This window comes from Thalassophryne amazonica, chromosome 11, assembly GCF_902500255.1.
Source record: "Thalassophryne amazonica chromosome 11, fThaAma1.1, whole genome shotgun sequence".
Lineage (NCBI taxonomy): Eukaryota > Metazoa > Chordata > Actinopteri > Batrachoidiformes > Batrachoididae > Thalassophryne > Thalassophryne amazonica.
Genome location: NC_047113.1, coordinates 12,719,253 through 12,741,921, shown reverse-complemented (window position 1 = coordinate 12,741,921; position 22,669 = coordinate 12,719,253). Strand labels below are relative to the sequence as shown.

General features: G+C 39.4%; 1 protein-coding gene across 3 annotated transcripts in view; it reads left to right on the top strand.

The window, feature by feature from the left end:
* Positions 1–22,440, top strand: part of acsl4a (acyl-CoA synthetase long chain family member 4a) — a 28,031-nt gene extending 5,591 nt beyond the window's left edge. The window contains exons 2-16 of one of the 3 annotated variants that reach the window (XM_034181217.1): positions 274–636; positions 728–905; positions 1,079–1,188; positions 5,903–6,041; positions 6,150–6,300; positions 11,876–11,999; positions 12,178–12,249; positions 12,346–12,485; positions 12,618–12,790; positions 12,864–12,938; positions 13,034–13,222; positions 13,417–13,531; positions 21,707–21,864; positions 21,991–22,159; positions 22,194–22,440. In XM_034181217.1, coding sequence (XP_034037108.1) covers positions 280–636; positions 728–905; positions 1,079–1,188; positions 5,903–6,041; positions 6,150–6,300; positions 11,876–11,999; positions 12,178–12,249; positions 12,346–12,485; positions 12,618–12,790; positions 12,864–12,938; positions 13,034–13,222; positions 13,417–13,531; positions 21,707–21,864; positions 21,991–22,148 — 2,139 coding nt within the window. In that variant the 5' untranslated portion in view covers positions 274–279 and the 3' untranslated portion in view covers positions 22,149–22,159; positions 22,194–22,440. Of the gene's footprint in view, positions 1–270; positions 637–727; positions 906–1,078; positions 1,189–5,902; positions 6,042–6,149; positions 6,301–11,875; positions 12,000–12,177; positions 12,250–12,345; positions 12,486–12,617; positions 12,791–12,863; positions 12,939–13,033; positions 13,223–13,416; positions 13,532–21,706; positions 21,865–21,990 lie in introns of all 3 variants that reach the window. The other 2 variants (XM_034181215.1, XM_034181216.1) reach the window with 2 other exon arrangements.
* The last annotated feature ends 229 nt before the right edge of the window (positions 22,441–22,669 follow it).

Genomic DNA, 22,669 nt, shown 5'->3' with positions numbered 1-22,669 from the left:
GAGGAATGTGCTTCCAGGCCAAGTGGTGTAACCATGCAACTTCCTCTTTCACCCATGTAACTATTTGAACCAACATGTCCTGTTGTTACCCATCTGTTTGTCTGACTGTCATCTGTCGTGTCCATCCTATGGACTGTGTTTTGAAAGAAGTCATTTTCTAATGATGAAAGACTTTGATACAATTCATATCACATACTTAAGTCATTGTCAATACCAGCACATCATAAAAATCTGTTCTGAGCACCACTTTGTTTGTTCTTTTCCCCTCAGCAGAACAGTATGGGTCTGCAGCCAGATTCTGTCATCCAGAACCTCCTCCTCTTTCCATTGCACCTTCTGGTGTGGCTGTACTCCCTCTTGTCCTTCTTTCCCTGGTACTTCATAACCAGCGCTGGACAGAGGAAGGCTCATGCCAAACGGATCAAGGCCCGGTCCACATCGGGCCATCCAGAGGGGCCTTATCGTTCCGTGGACCATTTTGAATCCCTGGCCACAGAGGACTTCCCTGGCAAGGACACATTGGATAAGCTTTTCAAATTCGCTGTCCAGCGGTTTGGTGATGAGCATTGTCTGGGCACCCGGGAGGTACTGAGTGAAGAGAATGAGATCCAACCAAGTGGAAAAATATTTAAAAAGGTAAGGATGTTTCTGCTTTCTTTATCTTTAACCTAAGTGGGTGAGTGAGGACTGTAATATTTAATGTCTTATTATCTCTGTTTCCTGCCAGCTGATCCTTGGGGAGTACAGCTGGCTGTCTTACAATGAGTTGGACACTGTTGTCACTAACTTTGGCAGTGGCTTAGCAGCACTCGGGCAGCAGCCAAAAAAAACTCTGGCCATCTTCTGTGAGACCAGAGCAGAGTGGATGATTACTGCCCAGACCTGCTTCAGGCACAATTTTCCATGTGAGCATTGCGTATTATGTATTTTAATGTGTGTGTGTGTGTGTGTGTGTGTGTGTGTGTGTGTGTGTGTGTGTGTGTGTGTGTGTGTGTGTGTGTGTGTGACTAAAGTGAAGCACAGTACTGGCTGCTACATTTGACTTCCTATCCATCAATTATTTTTGCACTCGCTGTAGTGGTGACATTCTACGCCACACTGGGAGAGGAAGCCATTGCTTTTGGATTGAATGAGACTGCGGTTACTCATGTCATCACCAGTGTGGAACTGCTGGAAACCAAGCTGAAAGTGAGTCCTGTGCCACATACAGAGAACTGTTCAGCTCTTGTCTGTTTATGCAAGTACACCTCAAAGTCATAAGATGTACAGGAAATGCGATGTTTTATGTTAGTCCGTAGGTATGAATCAATCAATCAATTTTTTTATATAGCGCCAAATCACAACAAACAGTTGCCCCAAGGCGCTTTATATTGTAAGGCAAGGCCATACAATAATTATGTAAAACCCCAACGGTCAAAACGACCCCCTGTGAGCAAACACTTGGCTACAGTGGGAAGGAAAAACTCCCTTTTAACAGGAAGAAACCTCCAGCAGAACCAGGCTCAGGGAGGGGCAGTCTTCTGCTGGACTGGTTGGGGCTGAGGGAGAGAACCAGGAAAAAGACATGCTGTGGAGGGGAGCAGAGATCGATCACTAATGATTAAATGCAGAGTGGTGCATACAGAGCAAAAAGAGAAAGAAAACAGTGCATCATGGGAACCCCCCAGCAGTCTACGTCTATAGCAGCATAACTAAGGGATGGTTCAGGGTCACCTGATCCAGCCCTAACTATAAGCTTTAGCAAAAAGGAAAGTTTTAAGCCTAATCTTAAAAGTAGAGAGGGTGTCTGTCTCCCTGATCTGAATTGGGAGCTGGTTCCACAGGAGAGGAGCCTGAAAGCTGAAGGCTCTGCCTCCCATTCTACTCTTACAAACCCTAGGAACTACAAGTAAGCCTGCAGTCTGAGAGCGAAGCGCTCTATTGGGGTGATATGGTACTACGAGGTCCCTAAGATAAGATGGACCTGATTATTCAAAACCTTATAAGTAAGAAGAAGAATTTTAAATTCTATTCTAGAATTAACAGGAAGCCAATGAAGAGAGGCCAATATGAGTGAGATATGCTCTCTCCTTCTAGTCCCCGTCAGTACTCTAGCTGCAGCATTTTGAATTAACTGAAGGCTTTTTAGGGAACTTTTAGGACAACCTGATAATAATGAATTACAATAGTCCAGCCTAGAGGAAATAAATGCATGAATTAGTTTTTCAGCATCACTCTGAGACAAGACCTTTCTGATTTTAGAGATATTGCGTAAATGCAAAAAAGCAGTCCTACATATTTGTTTAATATGCGCTTTGAATGACATATCCTGATCAAAAATGACTCCAAGATTTCTCACAGTATTACTAGAGGTCAGGGTAATGCCATCCAGAGTAAGGATCTGGTTAGACACCATGTTTCTAAGATTTGTGGGGCCAAGTACAATAACTTCAGTTTTATCTGAGTTTAAAAGCAGGAAATTAGAGGTCATCCATGTCTTTATGTCTGTAAGACAATCCTGCAGTTTAGCTAATTGGTGTGTGGCCTCTGGCTTCATGGATAGATAAAGCTGGGTATCATCTGCGTAACAATGAAAATTTAAGCAATACCGTCTAATAATACTGCCTAAGGGAAGCATGTATAAAGTGAATAAAATTGGTCCTAGCACAGAACCTTGAGGAACTCCATAATTAACTTTAGTCTGTGAAGAAGATTCCCCATTTACATGAACAAATTGTAATCTATTAGACAAATATGATTCAAACAGGTATGGCGATGGGCCTGTCACCATGGGGAGGGCTCCTGTGAAGGGACTAACTCCTTAAATCAAACTTCTACTAACCTTTTTGGTGGGAAAAATACACTTGTCATATAAAAAGCAATGCTTCCATGAGGAATTGAATTTGGGATATTTGATCCCTGGTCTCTCATCGTAACTGTTATTTTACATGCACTTTCACAGAATCCAATAAGGAAGTTGTAGCATTAAGTACGCAACTCCATAGTGACATTGGCCTCCTGTTTATGCAAAATAAGGTCAGTGGCTATGGCAACTTAAAATACATTCCAGACTTTCACTTCGGCCCCCTTTACACAGGATGGCAGCAGTTGTGAGTCTGACGTGTAACTTAAAATGCACCTGATCTGCAGAGGTGACGCGAAAACACCTTTCTGTGTAACTGCTTCAGTAGCCCTTGTGCTGTGTTGTTGTGTCACATGGAGTTTAATTTAATTTTAATTTAACCTTTATTTAAAGCGGTTTGTTCCATTGAGGTCGAGATCTCTTTTGCAAGGGAGACCTGGGCGATTGTAAAGTTTCCAATTCACCTAACCTGCATGTCTTTAAATGTGGGAGGAAACCGGAGCACCCGGAGGAAACCCACACAAATACGGGGAGAACATGTAAAGGCCACAGGTGGGAGTCGATCCCATGACCTTCTTGCTGTGAGGCAACAGTGCTAACCACTAAGCCACCATGCTGCCCAAAGCGCAGGGCTGTGAAAACTTGGCGGATCCCAAGAATTCTACGGATTTCATCATGGGAGGGTTAGTGTTGTACTCTGTAATCATGATCGTCACTGAGTTTTTAAAATGCCTATTGCAAAGCGTTTTGTTTGTTTGTTTGTTTGTTTTTTTATGACATCGTGCAAGTTTTATAAGTCTGTGGATACTGATCTGTATAACGGTTACAAATCAGTATCCGTGGAACTCCGGAGTGAAATGTTTCGCTCAAAGCGTGGCTGTTACGACAGTTGTCATAAAGTGGGACTGGTTGGTTGCTACGCCGACGCGGTGTGGCTGTTAAATGTAGCATGTGGACATCAGATACTGTTAGAGCTGTCAACTTTTTAAAAGAACTTTGTGGCATGTCTGTGTCACAGAGTGACGTTGGACAGAGGGAAGATGGCGAGAAATACGGTTTGAAAAAGTTTAATAAGAACTCAAGAATCCATCGTGGAATGGAGCTGGCTTGAATTAAACACACCCAAAAGTTAAATGAAACTGGAAAAGCTTACTTGTGCCTTCAAGAAATATGGTAAGAATTTTTCTCTCTCTGGAAAATAAACATTGTGCTGTTGAAACAGATTTTCAGACAAGCTTATGTGACTCTTTTTTTTTTTTTTTTTTTTTTTTCTTTTTATTAATGTGGACTTTCTTTCATTGCGGGGAAAAAGACATTGTGGCTTTGAATGGATTTACAGGAATTTACATGTGACTTTTTACTATAAGGTATGTTATTAATAGTTTACCATGAGTTTCAAAATATTCTACAAGCTTTAGCTATGGTTTTTGAAATGCTTTAACAGTCTTTTCAGTCTTTGTGAAGGTAGTTTAACTGTTCTGAGTTAATGCATAATTTTGTTTACGATTTAAAGGAAAATCATTCCACGACCTACTTCCATGTCATATTCTGTTATTTCAACATTATCATTGACATTTCAAATGAAAGGTTGAATCTAGGATCATTTAAATAATGCACAGCTTTTGAGATTTTTTTTTTCTTCCAGGAGATGTTGAAAATGTATCATTAGATACAAAATTAATTTGGTTTCTGGGGTCCCTTGGGCCCTAGACCCCAGCTCCCCCTGCAAATTTTCCCCGGATGTCACAATTTTCATTTTACAGCCCTGAAAGTGAGTTTGTGCTCTACAGATGACACCACATTTCCAGAGGTGGAAAACTCTGGTTTCAGAAAGTAAAAGTCCAACCAAATATTTGTTCATTCTACCTAAGAAACCAGCTGATTGTAATTTGTTCTCTCCAGTAATTATCTCATCCACCTACCTGAAGATGTGAACTAACAAAAATGAGAGAAATATTAAATTAAAATTAAAAATTTAAATTTTTCACGCTTGTCAGCTTGGAGTGATCTTGTGCAAGTGCATGCATGTTTCCCTGTCTTTCACAGGCGGCATCTGCAGAAAAATATCACTGGACAAATAATGCCTTTCACTGGACTTTCTATGGCTGAAAAACAGTTGACAGCCAGGAAAAATAAAAACGGATTTTTTTTTTATTTTTTTTTAAACCATTGCAGTGACTGTTGTCCTCCTCAGAAAACTCACTTTTTTTTGCTTTCTTCACACTGTTTTCTGAGATTCAAACTCTGGATTATACAGGTCATGGAAAAAAGGACAAAACCGTGGTGAGCCCACAATGAACTTAATAAGAGTGAATTTAGCCCAAGGCCTGGTTTCACAAAGCAGTTTAATCTTGTTTAGTCAACTAAAGTCACTTGGTTAACTAATTTATTGACATTCGTCATTGCACAAAGCACTTAGTCGGCTCAAGTTTCACGTTAGCCAACTGAAGTGTTTAGTCTGGTACAGAGGAGGCTAATCTTATTTTATTTGACAAAACTTCAGTGTCTTACCTCAAAAAGGCGGCTATCATGTACCACCAATGTGAAATGGAAATTAGACGGTTAATGTTGGGTGACTAACCTTAGTCAACTAAGTAAGCTTAGTAGACTAAAAGATTAGACTGCTTTATGAAACTCATTATGAGACCGTTACAGACTACATAACTCACCAGACATTATACAACACAATGGGTGTTTGATGGCTCTTTTAGAGTGCACAAATTCCCAGACAGCTCAGATTACCAGGCTGTATCTTAAGTTTCAGTGCAAATCAAAGTATTTATATCATCAAATATTTGCACATTTGTAACACTGAAAAAACATAATTTTTACTTTAACTTAGATTATGTGTAAAAGGGTGAAAAATTATTTCAAGCTAATAATTTAATGCATGGATCAAGTAGGCAGTTGTTAGTGTAACCGTATAATTAGAAAAAAACATGAATGGGGAAAACTCATCACAACAGAACTGTAACAAGTCCTATACATAAATGCCATTTGATTGTATCTGACCAATACTGTATTCATTGCAGTGTCCTTTTTTGTTTTTTCCTCCTCCAGCATGTGCTTCCACAGATACCCAAACTGAGGCATGTCATCTGTGTGGACCAAAAGAAATTGAGCACGGAAGGATACCCAGCATGGCTGTCCCTCCACAGCATGCAGTCTATACAAGAACTGGGAGTGCTGCCTGAAAACTGTCTGTATTATTTTGCCTACCCATGGGCGTACGGTTTAAAAAAAAAAAAAAAAAAAAAAATAGGGAGGTGGGGCAGCTAAAGGTAATAATAATTTGTTTGTTTTACAGTGGGGAGGGCATTGGTGAAGCCTGAGCCGTCTGACTTGGCTGTGGTGATGTACACCAGCGGCTCCACAGGCAGACCAAAAGGAGTCATGATCATGCACAGTAACCTAATTGCAGGAATGACAGGCCAGTGTGAACGCATCCCCGGACTGGGGTGAGTTTCACTGTGTCGGGCTAATCCACAACAATCATACAGTTCACAACAGCACATTTTTTTAATTTTAATTCTATCCCAAGTTAAACTGTTTTGTTAATACGGACTTTGAGAAACAAATTAATCATAATTCACAGCAGTCCAGCAAATGTGGAATTTGATTTTATTTATTTCTTTGGGTCATTGTCCAGACATTGTGACAGCTAAAATCAAATGTGACTGTTTTGTGTCTTTAATTAAAGAAACAAATCATTGAAGACCACCAAAAAAAAAAAAATCCTGTGGTTTTAAAACTGTAAAGCAGTGGTGTCCAAAGTTTTCTAGAAAGGGCCAAGAGGATGCAGGTTTTCTTTGCAGCCACAGACAGCAGGTGATTTCACTGTTTAACATCCCTTTGAGCAGAAGGGATGAGTTCATCAGTGAAATCACCTGCAGGAGTCAGTGGCTGTGAAGAAAACCTGCACCCTCTTGGCCCTTTCTGGAACACTTTGAACACCACTGCTGTAAAGCCATCACAGACCATTTACTTATGTTTCTTTTGTAAACATGAAATATTTCAGTTTTCATTATTTCAAAATGTTTTAGGCACAATAAATACAGTGCATGTGGAAAGTATTCACAGCTCTTCACTTTTTCTACATTTTATGTTACATCCTTTTTCCAAAATGATTTTCCGATAACAGATAATTATCGAAGATAATGTTTTCATTATCGGATTATCTTTAGATAAATTTGAAAACCATCATCGGACTAATTATCTTCGGATGAATTACCATCCGATAACGTTTAGACCAATAACGTACTAAACTAAGCTGAATAGTGAAAAACATTTTCAAAACTGTTAAAGCTATTGAGACCTACCTGTTAAAAGTTTCCTAATAGGCATGTTGTTCTACCCTCTGTAAACAGAAACCACTCTGTGTGTAAGCAAAGGAGAACTGGTGACCAAAAAAAGTCATTTCCGTACTAATATAATCGCAATATCACCAAGTCATCCAGAGGCATACATGTTTAACTTATGGTTCAAATTTTAACCACTCATTTTAGACAAGTTATTTAAAATTATTGTCATGTCTGAAGTTTAGAAAGTGAAATATCAGATATATGTTTTCGTTTTAAAAAGTAATGTGCTAATTTTTACGGTTTTGTGAGCACATGCTGTGCCAGGCAGCAATGCATTATGGGTAGCATAAGGTCATCTCAGACGTTCATGACAGGACAAATGCATTTCAGACACTCTGTTCAGGGTCCACAGATAACAGCATTAAACTCTAGTGCCTAAAACTCTCGTGAATATATTCTCTGGGTTTATAGACGTTAGTGTATTTGTGTTTGTTAAATTCCACGCATCTTAAATGTAGCAGACACGGATTATCTGGAATTTTGTTTGACATTTTTTCAAGGCCGCTACTGCCATCTACTGGCCAGGAGTGTTCATGGCAGTATTAAACGTCTGGGTACATGGCTGCTCTCAAAGTGTTGGTATTGTCCATTGTCCAGGAGCTTTTTGTGTGCATATATTTGTTAACTTTGTATTCTAAAACGACGGTTAGATGTAATTCTGACTCCTTATCAGTCCACACGAACGAGGTTTTTAGTTTTTGTGGAAGTGACGACAAGAGAATAAGGCTCCTGATTGGATAGAATTTTAATCAGTACCGCCACCCAAAGGTTTGGCAGACTAATTACAACACATTTATACAGTTCAATGTGGATGGATTGTTTTTTGCCCGATATCGCAGCGTGTGTTGTGTCCTCCGACCAAAACGAGCACGCAGCCTGCTGAATGTGACGTGCAGCCAATCAGAAAGCGAGGTGATGGACGCATGGAGCGGAAAATAAAATCAAAACAGCTGTTCTGACTTACCAGAAAGTCCGGTGGTCGCGCTGTCTCCACTCCTTTAAAAAAAGACCTTTTCTTTTTGTATTGTTTTTTCCCTCTGTTTTAAATAGTCCACAGATATCTCCGTTTTACTCTGAAGTCATGTTTAATCTCGAGAGATTTTGCGAGATTTCCTGTCTGACCTGAGAATGTTGGTGTGTGAAATCTGTTCGTGTGTGGTGGTGTTCTTACCGTGTGACTGAACACCACACACTGTATGACGAAACCTGTTAGAGCTATGATTTTTTTATCTTCAGGTGTGTGGTCTCTCAGGTTTTGGAAACCTAAAGATAATTTTAAGATCCTGCCGTGTGAACCAGGCTTAAGGGCCGTTGGGCAAAGTCCTTAATCCCCTGGTTGCTCTCAGTGTGTAGTGAGTACCTTGTATGGCAGCACCCTGACATAGAGGTGAATGTGAGGTATTATTTGTAAAGCACTTTGAGCGTCTGATGCAGCTGGAAAAGCGCCATATAAATGTAGTCTATTTACCATTTAGGGTTGTTTTTTTTTACCTCCGCCAAGGAGGTTTATGTTTTCGGTCGCTTTTGTTTGTTTGTCTGTCTGTCAGCAAGATAACTCAAAAAGTGTTGAACAGATTTTGATGAAATTTTGTGGAGTGGTTGGAAATGACAAGAGGAACAAGTGATTAAATTTTAGTGGTGATCCGGATCACGATCCGGATCCAGGAATTTTTTAAAGGATTCTTCACCATTGCGGGATAGGGGGAATTTTGACATTCTAGTTTCTGACTCCACAAAAACAAGGAAGAAAGGCTTGAAAAAAATTAGGGTGTAACGTAGGCAAATGTTCTATCAAACAACAAAGTTTGGTGATGATTGGATCCGGATCTGGTGATCCAGAATATGCAAAAAAATATAGGGAAAATAGAAAATGTCAGTGTGAGGTGACAAATGAAGCTAGAGATGCACAACTAACACCAAATTGTAGCTGAATCTGTACTGATTCAGTAAGGTGTCATCAGATTTGATGTAGCTTCAAATGTTATGGAGCTAGATCCAGAAGAAAACCGCCATTACCGAAAAATCGTTTTTATACAATATCTTTTGAACTAATAAAGACATAAAAGTGATTCCAAGTTCTCGTGGTATGTTTTCATGGTCAAGGATGTCAAATATAAAGGAAAGAAAAGTGTATGTATCATAGTTTTGGTTGTAACACTGAATTATTGAATAGATCACTGTGCCAAGGAGGGAATCTCTTTAGGGTCAGTGACCCTATGGCCTTGTTTAGAGAAGTGCTTCATAAATGTTAAAAAATTCATATATTTGCAGTTTCGTTGAATAATAAATTGAATTTTGTCTTATTTGTTTTTGTCTATAAGCACATGCAATATCAATATCAGTGCTCAGATGACAGTAGCTTCTGGGAAAGATGCAAGTTACAATAAACTGTGATGCCAAGCGCTAAGAATACATGCTATCCAGTCAGAGCAGATGAAACTTTTTTTTACTACTGACCAAACATCATTGTTAGACTTTTTTAGGTTCAATGATTCCACGGCGTGTAGATGTTATGGTGTCAGTGACCCCATGGCCTTGGCGGAGGTTTGCACTCTGAGTGCTTCTCGTATTTAGTTGTTTTTTTTTGGGGGGGGGGGGGGGGGATTTTTGTAAATTTACTAACAAACAAACAAAAAACTATGAAATCACATATACATAAGTATTCACAGCTCAAAACTGAGCTCAGGTGCATTCTGTTTCCACTGATGATCCTTGAGACATTTCTACAGCTTAATTGGAGTCCACCTGGGGTAAATTGTTGATTGGACATGAACTGGAAAGGCACACATCTGTCTACATATAAGGTCCCACAGATGACAGTGTATGCCAGAACAGAAATCCAGCATGAAGTCAAGGGAATTGTATGTAGACCTCCAAGACAGGATTGTCTCGAACCACAAATCTAGGGAAGGGCACAGAAACACTTCTCCTGCTTTGAAGGTCCCAATGAGCACAGTGGCCTCCATCATCCTTAAATGGAAGAAGTTCAGATCCACAAGCACTCTTCATAGAGCTGACTGCCTGCCTAAACTGAGTGATCGGAGGAGAAGGGCCTTAGTCAGGGAGGTGAACAAGAAAGCTATGGTCAGTCTGTCAGAGCACCAGCATTCCTCTGTGGAGAGAAGAGAACCATCCAGAAGGACAACCATCTCTGCAGAAATTCACCAATTAGCTTGTATGGTAAAGTGGCCAAACAGAAGCCACTCCTTAGTAAAAGGCACATGGCAGCCTGTCTGAAGTTTGCCAAAACACACCTGAAGGACTCTCAGGCCATGTGAAGGAAAATTTTCTGGTCTGATGAGACAAAGATTGAACTCTTTGGCCTGAATGCCAGGCATCATGTTTGGAGAAAACCAGGCAACATCCCTACAGTGAAGTGTGGTGGTGTCAGCATCATGCTGTGGGGATGTTTTTCAGTGGCAGGAAGTGGGAGACTAGTCAGGATTGAGGGGAAATATTAATGCAGCAATGTACAGAGACATCCTGGATGAAAACCTGCTCCAGAGTGCTCTTGACTTCAGACTGAGGCAAAGGTTCATCTTTCAGCAGAACAATGACCCTAAGCACACAGCCAAGATATCAAAGGAGTGGTTTCAAGACAACACTGTGAATGTCCTTGAGTGGCCCAGCCAGAGCCCAGACTTCAATCTGATGTAACATCTCTGGAGAGATCTGAAAATGGCTGTGCACAGACGCTTCCCATACAACGTGATGGAGCTTGAGAGGTGCTGCAAAAAGGAATGGACAAAATTGTCCAAAGATGCTTGTGGCATCATATTCAAGAAGACCTGAGTCTGTAATTACTACCAATTGTGCATCAACAAAGAATTGAGGAAAGCGTGTGAACACTTATGTACATGTGATTTCTTAGTTTTTATTAATAATATTATTGATAAATTAGCCAAAAATCAAATTATTAAATTTTCATGTTGTCATTACGGGGTTTTGTGAATAGAATTAGAGGGAACAATTTATTGATTTTTGGAATAAGGCTGTAACATAACAAAATGTGGAAAAAGTGAAGCACTGTGAATACTTTCCAGGTGCACTGCGTGTTTTGTGTTTTGAAACAGGCTGCAGTGCCAGTCTTGTTGGATGTTAATCTGCATAGTTTTGAGATTTACATATATGACATTTGCAAATATGTGAACAATAGACCTTTGTTCCTTTTATTTTCAACTCAAATAAATGTCCATATCAGTTTTTCCATTGCAAAGTTTCAGAGAAATTTAAAGCTCATAATTATAATTGTAGCAGGAATATTTCATAGTTTAATTTAAAGGATATGTTATTTTGTTTTGTTTTTTTGTCATCATAATCCAAGTATGCACACTAAACCATGCCAGCTACAAAGAAATTAAATTTTTATTTATTTACAATTTTTTTTGTTTCTTTAATGGGTGGAGTTGGTAAAAATTCTTTCTGAACATATTTTCATTTTGCATTTAATATTTTGGAAGGAGGGGTCATTCAGATTAGGGCTGTATTGTTGCTTATGTTGAAAAGAATGTCCACAATAACAGATACAAACATTACTACTGTGTTCATTTGTGAAAATCTGTGTATAATTAGAAGGAACCACAATCCAGCACATATTGTCCTGTTGTACCATTTTGTAAATATTCACTGTTTTAAGTTTGGGGGGAAAATGTCTGTCCTCGTGTTGTTGCAGACCTAATGATACCTACATAGCCTATTTGCCTCTGGCTCATGTTCTGGAAATGACAGCAGAAATCTCTTGTGTCACATATGGCTGTCGCATTGGCTACTCATCCCCACAGACCCTGTCCGATCAGGTAATACTCAACACTACTTTGGTGTTTTTGAGTTAATATTCATTGGTATACTGTGTTTTATAATTCAGCAAAATCTAGTTGAGTGGAGTTCCCACTACACCCAGCGTTTTCCTACACCTTAATCTTGATGTAGTTTTATCCATTGATTTCCTTCAGTATACATCTTTGTTTCCTGTAGTCCACCAAGATAAAGAAAGGAAGTAAAGGAGACTGCTCTGTTCTCAGACCCACCCTGATGGCAGCTGTGCCGGTAACCCTCATCACTCTTCAATTTTTTTTATCCAGTTTTACAAACTCACTGCCATCATCAAACATGTAACTGCATTCTACATTTTCTTCTAAAAAGGAAATTATGGATCGCATCAACAAGAATGTGATGAGCAAAGTGCAGGAAATGAGTTACATCCAGAGGACGCTGTTTACGCTGGGCTACAAATATAAACTGGAACAGATCAAAAGGGGTTATGATGCACCACTCTGCAATGCGTAAGAAACCACTTAGGTCTTCTTTAATTTATTTAAAATTTAAAAAGCTCAAATCAAGCGCATCAGAACCGCCACATAAAAAGTAATTGATTGTGAGCTCCACCAGTCTTGTGTCTCTTTACATCTTCACAGGCTGTTGTTCAGGAAGGTAAAGAAACTGCTGGGAGGGCGGGTGAGAATGATGTTGTCTGGAGGTGCGCCGCTGTCCCCAGCAACTCAGAGATTTATGAACGTATGTTTTTGTTGCCCTGTGGGCCAAGGCTATGGCCTCACTGAAACCTGTGGTGCAGGCACCATCACAGAAAGTAAGACGTGATTTTTGAGGACTGCCTCTGAAAAACATTGTGCTGAAATATTAAGACCTTTTTTAACCTGCAGTTGCCGACTTCAGCACTGGCCGTGTGGGTGCTCCCCTGATTTGCTGTGAGATCAAACTGAGGGATTGGGCTGAGGGTACGTGTTATAATGTGCGCGACACAGCGAAGCCTGACAAGAATTTTATATCTTACAAGGTGGTTTTTGTCCGTCTTGCACCACTGTCTCTTCAGGTGGCTACACCAGTAATGATGAGCCTAACCCAAGAGGGGAAATTCTTATTGGTGGTCCCAATGTCACTGTGGGTTACTATAGGAACGAGGCCAACAATGAAGACTTCTTTGTGGATGAGAACGGTCAGCGGTGGTTCTGTACTGGGGATGTTGGAGAGATTTATCCTGATGGCTGTCTGCAAATAGTGGGTGTGTAGTTTTCTTTAAACATGCATACCATACTACATTGGTTCATGCCAGTCATGCGACTGTGCTTGCAGGAGGAGCATCATTCATATTTAACTTCTTAACACTGTTCTGCAGTCAGTGCAGTTGTTTTTTTGGACAACCAAACTCGTTCATTAAACGGCAGTTTTAACACTTTGTTTTTGTTCATCTCTCAGATCGTAAGAAAGACTTGGTTAAGCTGCAGGCTGGTGAATACGTGTCCCTGGGTAAAGTTGAATCTGCTTTGAAGAACTGCTCCCTCATCGACAACATCTGTGCTTATGCAAACAGGTGAGTTCTTATGGTACGCTATCGGTCAGAAATCACCAGTCGCACAGTCTTTATTTTAGTTTCATGATATAGGTTTCTGCTGACTGCAACGAAATGCTTTGTCAAAAAGTCTTACCGTGATAATGGCTAGGACAGAAATTGCCCACTATTTGCATTTCATGAACTGCTGAGGCTCAACAGCAGATTGACATGGATGAAATTGCAGCTTGTATTTCAGTAGCAGGTTAGCAATTCCTTATTTATTTTCACATGAATGAATGAATTTTTATTCGGCGCGCGCGCGCACACACATACTTAACAAAAGAATCTCTCATAATACTAAACAAAAGAAAACAAAAACTCAGTTTCCCAGTTTTGTGCAGCCGAAAGGGTGTAGGCTGAAGCAAAAGCTTATAAATGTCTCCCTGCCCCACACACCATTTGCTATATACACATATATGTACAGTCACTTGCCCAGTTCCGGATCATTGCTGTAGTATTTGCGCCGCCGTTTTTCGTAATCAGCGCGAATAAGCTAATATTTGGTACCAATGGAAAGACTGATGTTTTGTCTACAAATGACCACAAGCTCGGCCGGATCCAGCCATCTTTGTGATCAGCAGAGAAATCAAAACATCCGGTCTCCGTGGTGTGCACGCCTTTTCTGACTCACTCATTCCTGCAAGTGTGAAAGTGACGATCTCTATTAAGTAGCAAAGGTGAGTTAGCCATTCAGTGTCATTGGTTTTAGAGTGGGAAAATACTTACTTGGGTAGAAAATGTCAGTGTGTTATGTCTTGCTGTTTAATTGCTGCACACATTTATCTCTGACGCGAAAATTTGCCGGTTGTGGATCACTGAAGCAGCAGCCTTGTGTCTGTAGTTGTGAGCCATGTGGACTTTGGGGATCATCTCAACATCACGAATGGGAATGAATGTGGGGGCTTTTACTTTTTAATTTGGGAGAAATCTCACCTCCACACATTTAAACCCCTCCTTTGCTCTCCATCTCTAACAATATAATGTTTATTACCACAGATTTTATTTCATCTTCATTTATTAAGGAATGCCACCCAATTTGAGTAAACACTTCATTTTTTCCTCGTAAAAACATATAACAGTGCCTTTCGAAACTAAGTAAATTCTCATTTAATAAGTATAATTTATATCATTGTGTGTTCAAAACACATTCTCGGGCACAATGTGTATCATTCTGCATTAGAAGGGCTCCAGCCAGATGCCAGGAATGCCCCCAAAGTGACACAGAGTGTCGTGATCCAGAACCGGGCAAAGTGTTCCATTTCCGGCAAATATTTGCACCACACATAATGTGGCTTCACACTTTAAGTAGAAGGGCTACTCCATCCTGACTTCTTCAGCTAGATAACATCCAAATACCGAATACAACAATACACAATAAAGGATATTCAGTTGCATTATGGCTCCGTATAGCAGGATTTTCAAAAAAGTGATCCAGAACTGGGCAACTAACTGTACACTCATAACAACAAATGCCAAAAAAGAAAAGAAAAAAAACAAAAACAAGAAAGACAAGCAGAGACAATATAGATTAATCAGTAAACTAAAATATCTGTACACAGCAGGACAAACAGTTTAACGCACAGATAGAACAGTAACAGTCAGTTAACCTAATTTATCATACTATAATAAGTTATTATATTGTTTTTATAAAGTCTTTTCAAGGCAGCCAAAGTACCAGATAACTTAATACTTTCAGAACAGTTATTCCAGATTTTAACACCTTTTACAGAGATGCAGTGACTTTTTACAGTAGTTCGAATCTTTAAGCTGTCAGATACTAACAGGGCTTAATTTGAGGGGGAGCAAGCCGGTTCCGGAGCCAAGAGGTTCCGGAGCGCGCGTCCGAGGTTCCGGAGCACGCGCTCCGGAACCTCTGACGTTGGCTCCACCAGCTATTTATCCCTTTATCTACGGCGATGGTGCCCACGCCATATTTTCCATATGTGTATTTTTTTACCGTAACCCCGCCATAGTTTGTCCAATCCGAATGATTCAAAGGGCATTGTAAAGCTAACACCAAGGGCTTTCCAATGATATATGGTGTATTATGGTAAACTTTGCCTGTGATGTCATAACACAGAGGAAAAACACGGACGTTTCACACTAGTGCGCCGCTGATTCTCATTACCATAAGTTCTCATGTAAGCCCTCAATCTGAAAAATTTCAACACTGACAGCAAGCCAAGAACCCGTGCTCTCCAACAGTATGCTATATGTTGCATATATTACGGCAAAGTGCGTCCGGTGACTTTTGAAACGAGGGAAAAGTATGAAAAAGAGCGCAAAAGTGGCAGAAAAGTACAGAGACAGACAGCAAACATAAATGTAGTAATTTTTGAGGAAAAGGCAGGGTGTTAGTGTCATTTGTGAAAGTGTGTTTGTGTGGGTGTGCAGTTTATTTTAAGTGTGACGCACAGCATTGTTCGCAAGCCCCCCCCCCCGCCCTTCTTTTTTTTTTTCCTGCACCGGAGCCACCCATCCTCTGCGCTCCGGGACCTCCCACTTTACAAATTAAGCACTGGATACTAATGTTCCTCTCAGGTGATAACAGGACTCCCTCATTTTAAACAGTTCTGGACATGTTGAGGCAAGAGTTTATTGTTAACGTTATACATGGTCTGTATCATAATATAATCAACCAAGTCCCAAAACTTCAAAATGTGTAAGCAAGCAAATAGTGGGTTTGTTGACTCACGATAAGTTGGTTTTTTTTATTTTTCACATTTAATTTCCACTGTGACACATTCCATATTATTTTCCAAAGAAAATGACGTTTCATATCATTTCATTTGATAATTTTAACATACATAAAGTGCCACATCACCACCCTGTTTTGTTTTTTTTTTCTTCATCCTATTTGTGGCACAAAAAAAAAAAATCATATCCCTCAAGCTGGACAGAGTCAACCAGCACCTCTCTCAACCAAGTCTCAGTAATTGCAATAATAGAAAAATGTTTTAGATATTTTTAAGCTGTCCTGAATTTTTGAGAAGTTCATGAGAAGACATGTATCAAAGTTAATATGTATATGTCTCAGACATGAACGAGCAAAGCTCTTCAGCACCTCACCATGTCATTGAGGTCCTTCAGACTTTTTTTTTTTTGAGCAAATGCTTCAGGGGAGCATTGGCATGGCTAAAACTTTTCCAGTCCCTGCCTTTTTAAGCATTTTTCTTTTTTTGCCTTTGGGCCTCCACCCCCCAGACACCCCTAATTACAGCCTTCTTAACCCCCTGCCACTTTAATTTTTTTTTTTTTTACGTAGATGTAAATTAATATTCAAAGTTTTCAGCTAGCTGACAGTAGGGCTGTACAATATAGCCAAATTATCATATCTCAATATTGTCATATCAGTATGATTTACGATATGACTATGATTTCGTACAAAGTGCAGCGAGTGAAAATTAAACCTTCTTAAACAAAACCGTAAGAATACCAGAGTCATTTTGTGCTCATAAGGTTAGGACACAGTGCCTTGGTATTTCACAGATTTTAATTTGTTTATGCAATTTCAAATACAAGAAATACAAAAAAATATAAAGAATAAAAATTTATTAAATTATCTTACTAAAACTGAAAGCAAACCTCTAAAATTTGATAATGCCTGTAAACAATAATCGGTTTTACTGCCAGTTTTCTTCAGACAAGTCAGGGGATGGAAACATGACCATTTCCAAGTCACTGAATATGTCTTGGACTTTATTTACATTAATTATGAAGAAATACAAAAGTTTCTTTCACCAAAACATCAAATCTAGTCTTTCATCTCAGATGTACTTTCTGGCAAATTGTAGCTGAACTATTAGGTCTTCTTTTTAAGAAAATCCTCCCCTACACCACTTCATCAGGAAGCTGGATTTTATATTTTTAATTAATTTATATCAAGTTGTAGAGATTTGCTTTCAGTTTCAACCCGAATTAAAGAAGAAATGCCGGTTTTAACAACACGAACCACATTTCTGGCATAAAATATGGTTGTTTACGCACCAGTATAAAGTTGGTGTCATTATTAGTCCATGGTTCAAACGACGTGTTCAGTTCAAATCTGAGGCAAACATTTTTCTTCTGCTAAGGTGGATTAGAACCTTTTGTGGTACACTGCACCAACTACTGGACAGGAGGAACCTAGTAATCAATGTGACTCACTGATTTCAAAATGCAGCTCTTTTCAACCAGACATATGGTGCCGTGCCATGTCAATCATCTGTATCCAGTCAGATTTCAGGGGAGTCCAGTGCAACCCTGGCCTTTGTTCTAGTTCCACCCATGCCAGGAAATGTTCAACATTTGACATTTCCTGTTTCATTGTGGACTTAAAATTTGGCACTTCCTGTTTCAGTGCGAACTTGCCATTGAGTTCCCGTGAGATTCCATGAGATCTCGTCACTGAACTCTACACTATGTGGAATGGGCGTCACGGCTGAGCGAGCGAAGCCAAGCCGCTGCATTGTTGGCCATCTTGCTTCCCCCAAAAGGCATTATAAGCTCTTGCAATGCAACACTATTTGAATATTTTCTATCACTTTATACGCTTGTGAACACGCACAAAGCTCCCCCCCCCCCCCCCCCCCACACACACACATAATGTTCATTTGACACGACACAACACACACACACACACACACTCAAAACACCCCCCAAACGGTGCACATCAACCACAATCAAACGCACAAATACTTTTTAATGTCGTGCACACACGCAGAAAGGCACACAAGTAATTGGTCAATCAGTTAAAGTAAATATTAGACTGTATTATAGTTTTGCAGAAGTAGGAACATTGCAACAAATCACAATCACAGGTGATGTAAAGCAGTCAATCCATTCACATGTCAATGTACACTATCAAATTGAAAATTAACTATGTGACAGCTTTAGTGTCTGAAACAACAAAATACAACTAGATGTGTATGTACAGAGCGTGTACGCACTTTCATCATCAGATGGAGCAGCATCTTATTTGGATCCAATATAAAAAATAGTATAGTAATATTATTTGATAATGCTCTATAGAAGTTGACATTTTCAAAGAAGCCAGACCAAGTTAGAGGCAGAAAATTTCAAAATGTATATTACATATATATATTACTGAATACTGTATATTACTGAATCTGGCCTGTCAAGTTCATGGAAAACTCATAATAATAAAGCAAAACTGAAAATCAACGTTCGGGTTTGTTGATGTGAATGTTGAAAGATTCAAAAAATGATGGCATCTACATTTATCTACTCAAGGATCAAGCTCTACCACAACACCACCAATGTACAACCAATTCCTGAGACTTGAATGAATGAAACATTATTACTTAAATCCCAATATTGTGTTGCACTTAATTCAAATCAAATCAAACCAATTTTATTTATATAGCGCCAAATCACAACAAACAGTTGCCCCAAGGCGCTTTATATTATAAGGCAAAGCCATACAATAATTACGGAAAAAACCCAACGGTCAAAACGACCCCCTCTGCCTCCCTTTCTACTCTTATAAACCCTAGGAACTACAAGTAAGCCTGCAGTCTGAGAGCGAAGTGCTCTATTGGGGTAATATGGTACAATGAGGTCCCTAAGATAAGATGGGACCCGATTATTCAAAACCTTATAAGTAAGAAGAAGAATTTTAAATTCTATTCTAGAATTAACAGGAAGCCAATGAAGAGAGGCCAATATGGGTGAAATATGCTCTCTCCTTCTAGTCCCCGTCAGTACTCTAGCTGCAGCATTTTGAATTAACTGAAGGCTTTTCAGGGAACTTATAGGACAACCTGATAATAATGAATTACAATAGTCCAGCCTAGAGGAAATAAATGCATGAATTAGTTTTTCAGCATCACTCTGAGACAAGATCTTTCTAATTTTAGAGATATTGCGCAAATGCAAAAAAGCAGTCCTACATATTTGTTTAATATGCGCATTGAATGACATATCCTGATCAAAAATGACTCCAAGATTTCTCACAGTATTACTAGAGGTCAGGGTAATGCCATCCAGAGTAAGGATCTGGTTAGACACCATGTTTCTAAGATTTGTGGGGCCAAGTACAATAACTTCAGTTTTATCTGAGTTTAAAAGCAGGAAATTAGAGGTCATCCATGTCTTTATGTCTGTAAGACAATCCTGCAGTTTAGCTAATTGGTGTGTGTCCTCTGGCTTCATGGATAGATAAAGCTGGGTATCATCTGCGTAACAATGAAAATTTAAGCAATACCGTCTAATAATACTGCCTAAGGGAAGCATGTATAAAGTGAATAAAATTGGTCCTAGCACAGAACCTTGAGGAACTCCATAATTAACTTTAGTCTGTGAAGAAGATTCCCCATTTACATGAACAAATTGTAATCTATTAGATAAATATGATTCAAACCACCGCAGCACAGTGCCTTTAATACCTTTGGCATGCTCTCTGTAATAAAATTTTATGGTCAACAGTATCAAAAGCAGCACTGAGGTTTAACAGAACAAGCACAGAGATGAGTCCACTGTCTGAGGCCATAAGATCATTTGTAACCTTCACTAATGCTGTTTCTGTACTATGATGAATTCTAAACCCTGACTGAAACTCTTCAAATAGACCATTCCTCTGCAGATGATCAGTTAGCTGTTTTACAACTACCCTTTCAAGAATTTTTGAGAGAAAAGGAAGGTTGGAGATTGGCCTATAATTAGCTAAGATAGCTGGGTCAAGTGATGGCTTTTTAAGTAATGGTTTAATTACTGCCACCTTAAAAGCCTGTGGTACATAGCCAACTAATAAAGATTGATCATATTTAAGATCGAAGCATTAATTAATGGTAGGGCTTCCTTGAGCAGCCTGGTAGGAATGGGGTCTAAGAGACATGTTGATGGTTTGGAGGAAGTAACTAATTGACAAAGTTATGTGGAAAAAGTTACATTACGTTTATCAATTTAATTCAACATTTTATTTTTTAGAATGTAGTCGTCAGCGTCATGGCACAGTTTGATTAACAAACATGAAAGCGTATGGCTGTGACATACCTGTGAAATGTAACTCCTCTCCCATGATTTTCACGAGTATCACGATTCATGCAATTAATTGTAGCGCAAGATGGCATCTTGCGGTGCCAACAAAGCTAAATCAAATCAAACAAAGCTAAAATCGGCGAATATTAATCTAAATTGTGCGTGTGCTACGAGCGTCTTTTTTATATCGGCGTTCGAAGTTCTGGGGGATAAGATGGCGTTTTCTGTGCTTCCGCCGGCTTCACGCCTCAGCAGCAAATCAAGGTACAGTGATCAATGGGGCCCATTCCACATAGTGTAGAGTTCAGTGGATTTCGTCTGTCAATCCAGGAAGTGTTTGACATTTCCTGTTTCACTGTGGACTCAATTTGGCACTTCCTGTTTGGGACTCCCTGTACAATGAGCGAGCTCTGCTCTGCATTGCTTCGCTCGTATAAATGCTAATCATTCAACCTGTGGTAAAATGATGCAAAAAAGCACCATTTGTTAGATTTGCCATTCTCTTGAATAAGGCTGTAACATAACAAAATGTGAAAAAGGTGAAGGGTTGTGAATGCTTCCTGGCTGCACCGTATAGCACCACGGGCCAACTTATGTTGGGGTTTAGCACTGTATAAGAGAGCAATCTGTGATTTCTGATGTCCACCAATTTGGATCACCTCCAAAATTCAGTGGAGTCTTCCATGCCCCAATATCTCTGTGGTGCAACTTTGGTGAGAATCTGTGAGGTAGTTTTGATGTAATCCTTCAAAGTCTATATAAAGTGAAATCTTGATCTGGATCACCTCCAAAATTTAATGGAGTCTCCCTTAGCCTAATATCTATCTGTGGTGAAAATTTTGTCAATCTGTGCAGTAGTTTTGATGTAATCTTGCTAACAGAGAAATGATTAAATGTAGATTATATTACATCCTTGGTGGATGTGATAAACTGAATTGACAGGTGTGTAGATGGGCTCTAAAAAAAATTACAGGAAATTTGTAAACATGGACCAAATTCACAAAGAAATGAGTTCAATCTGAGTTTCTTTGGCAGTTGTAAAGTGAAAGTTCTAAACACTACAACGCAATGCCAGTGAGGCAGTCTATTTCTTCTATTCCCACCTCTGCACTTGGAAACGATGCGCTTATACTTGTAACTTTACATCTCAACACTGTTTCTTCATCAACTTTTCAGTGACCAGAACTACGTAATCAGTTTTGTGGTGCCTAACCAGAAAAAGCTGACAGAACGAGCAAAACAGAGAGGTATTGTTGGAAATTGGGAGGAGATCTGCACTCACCCTGAAATGGAAAAGGAGGTTCTGAAGGAGATAAAGAAGGTTGCTGTGAACAGTAAGACATGTTTTTTTACACAGTATTGACAGTCTTCTTCTTTCTTGACCTTATCTATATCCTTGCATATAGATGTTTTTGTCTCTGCCATCACACGAGCACCTTTCTGTCTTCTCATTCATGTAGTTAAGCTTCAGAGATTTGAAATTCCAGTGAAGGTGCATTTGAGTCCAGAGCCGTGGACCCCTGAGACGGGGCTGGTCACAGACGCATTCAAGCTCAAGAGGAAAGAGCTGAAGAACCACTACCTGCACCACATAGAGCGAATGTATGGTGGCAAATAACGTCACACTTCCCCCAGAACCACACCACAGAATCTGTAAATTATTTTCCGGGTACCATCTTTTGTAATCTGTGTACTGTAGGTGTACAAGAGAATCACCTGAACACAAAATCTGAAACTGTAGCTAGTTGTAGTTGTTGAACCATCGTGCTTTTTTTTTTTTTCGTGTGTAAAACTGTTGTAGTTTTGCCAGAGATGAGTTAACATAGCAGCTCTTACTCTTATCACAAAATGGTGACACCAAGAAGCACTCAACTGCCATTGACATGAATTTGTACACTGTTTAAGTTATTTAAAAAGAAAAAAAGTCAAAGTGAAATGTTAATATTTGGATGTCGTTGTCTTTACTGCATTGGATTGAATTTGAGAGCAAATTTACTATTTGCTCAATGTGCAGTATTTAAACTGTAATATGAAAATAGTTATCTATATTTAACAGTCCTCCAGCCCTTTTAACAAATTATTCTTAGATATAAATAATCCTGAAATAACCATCTGCACTTTGATCTGTTGTACATTTCT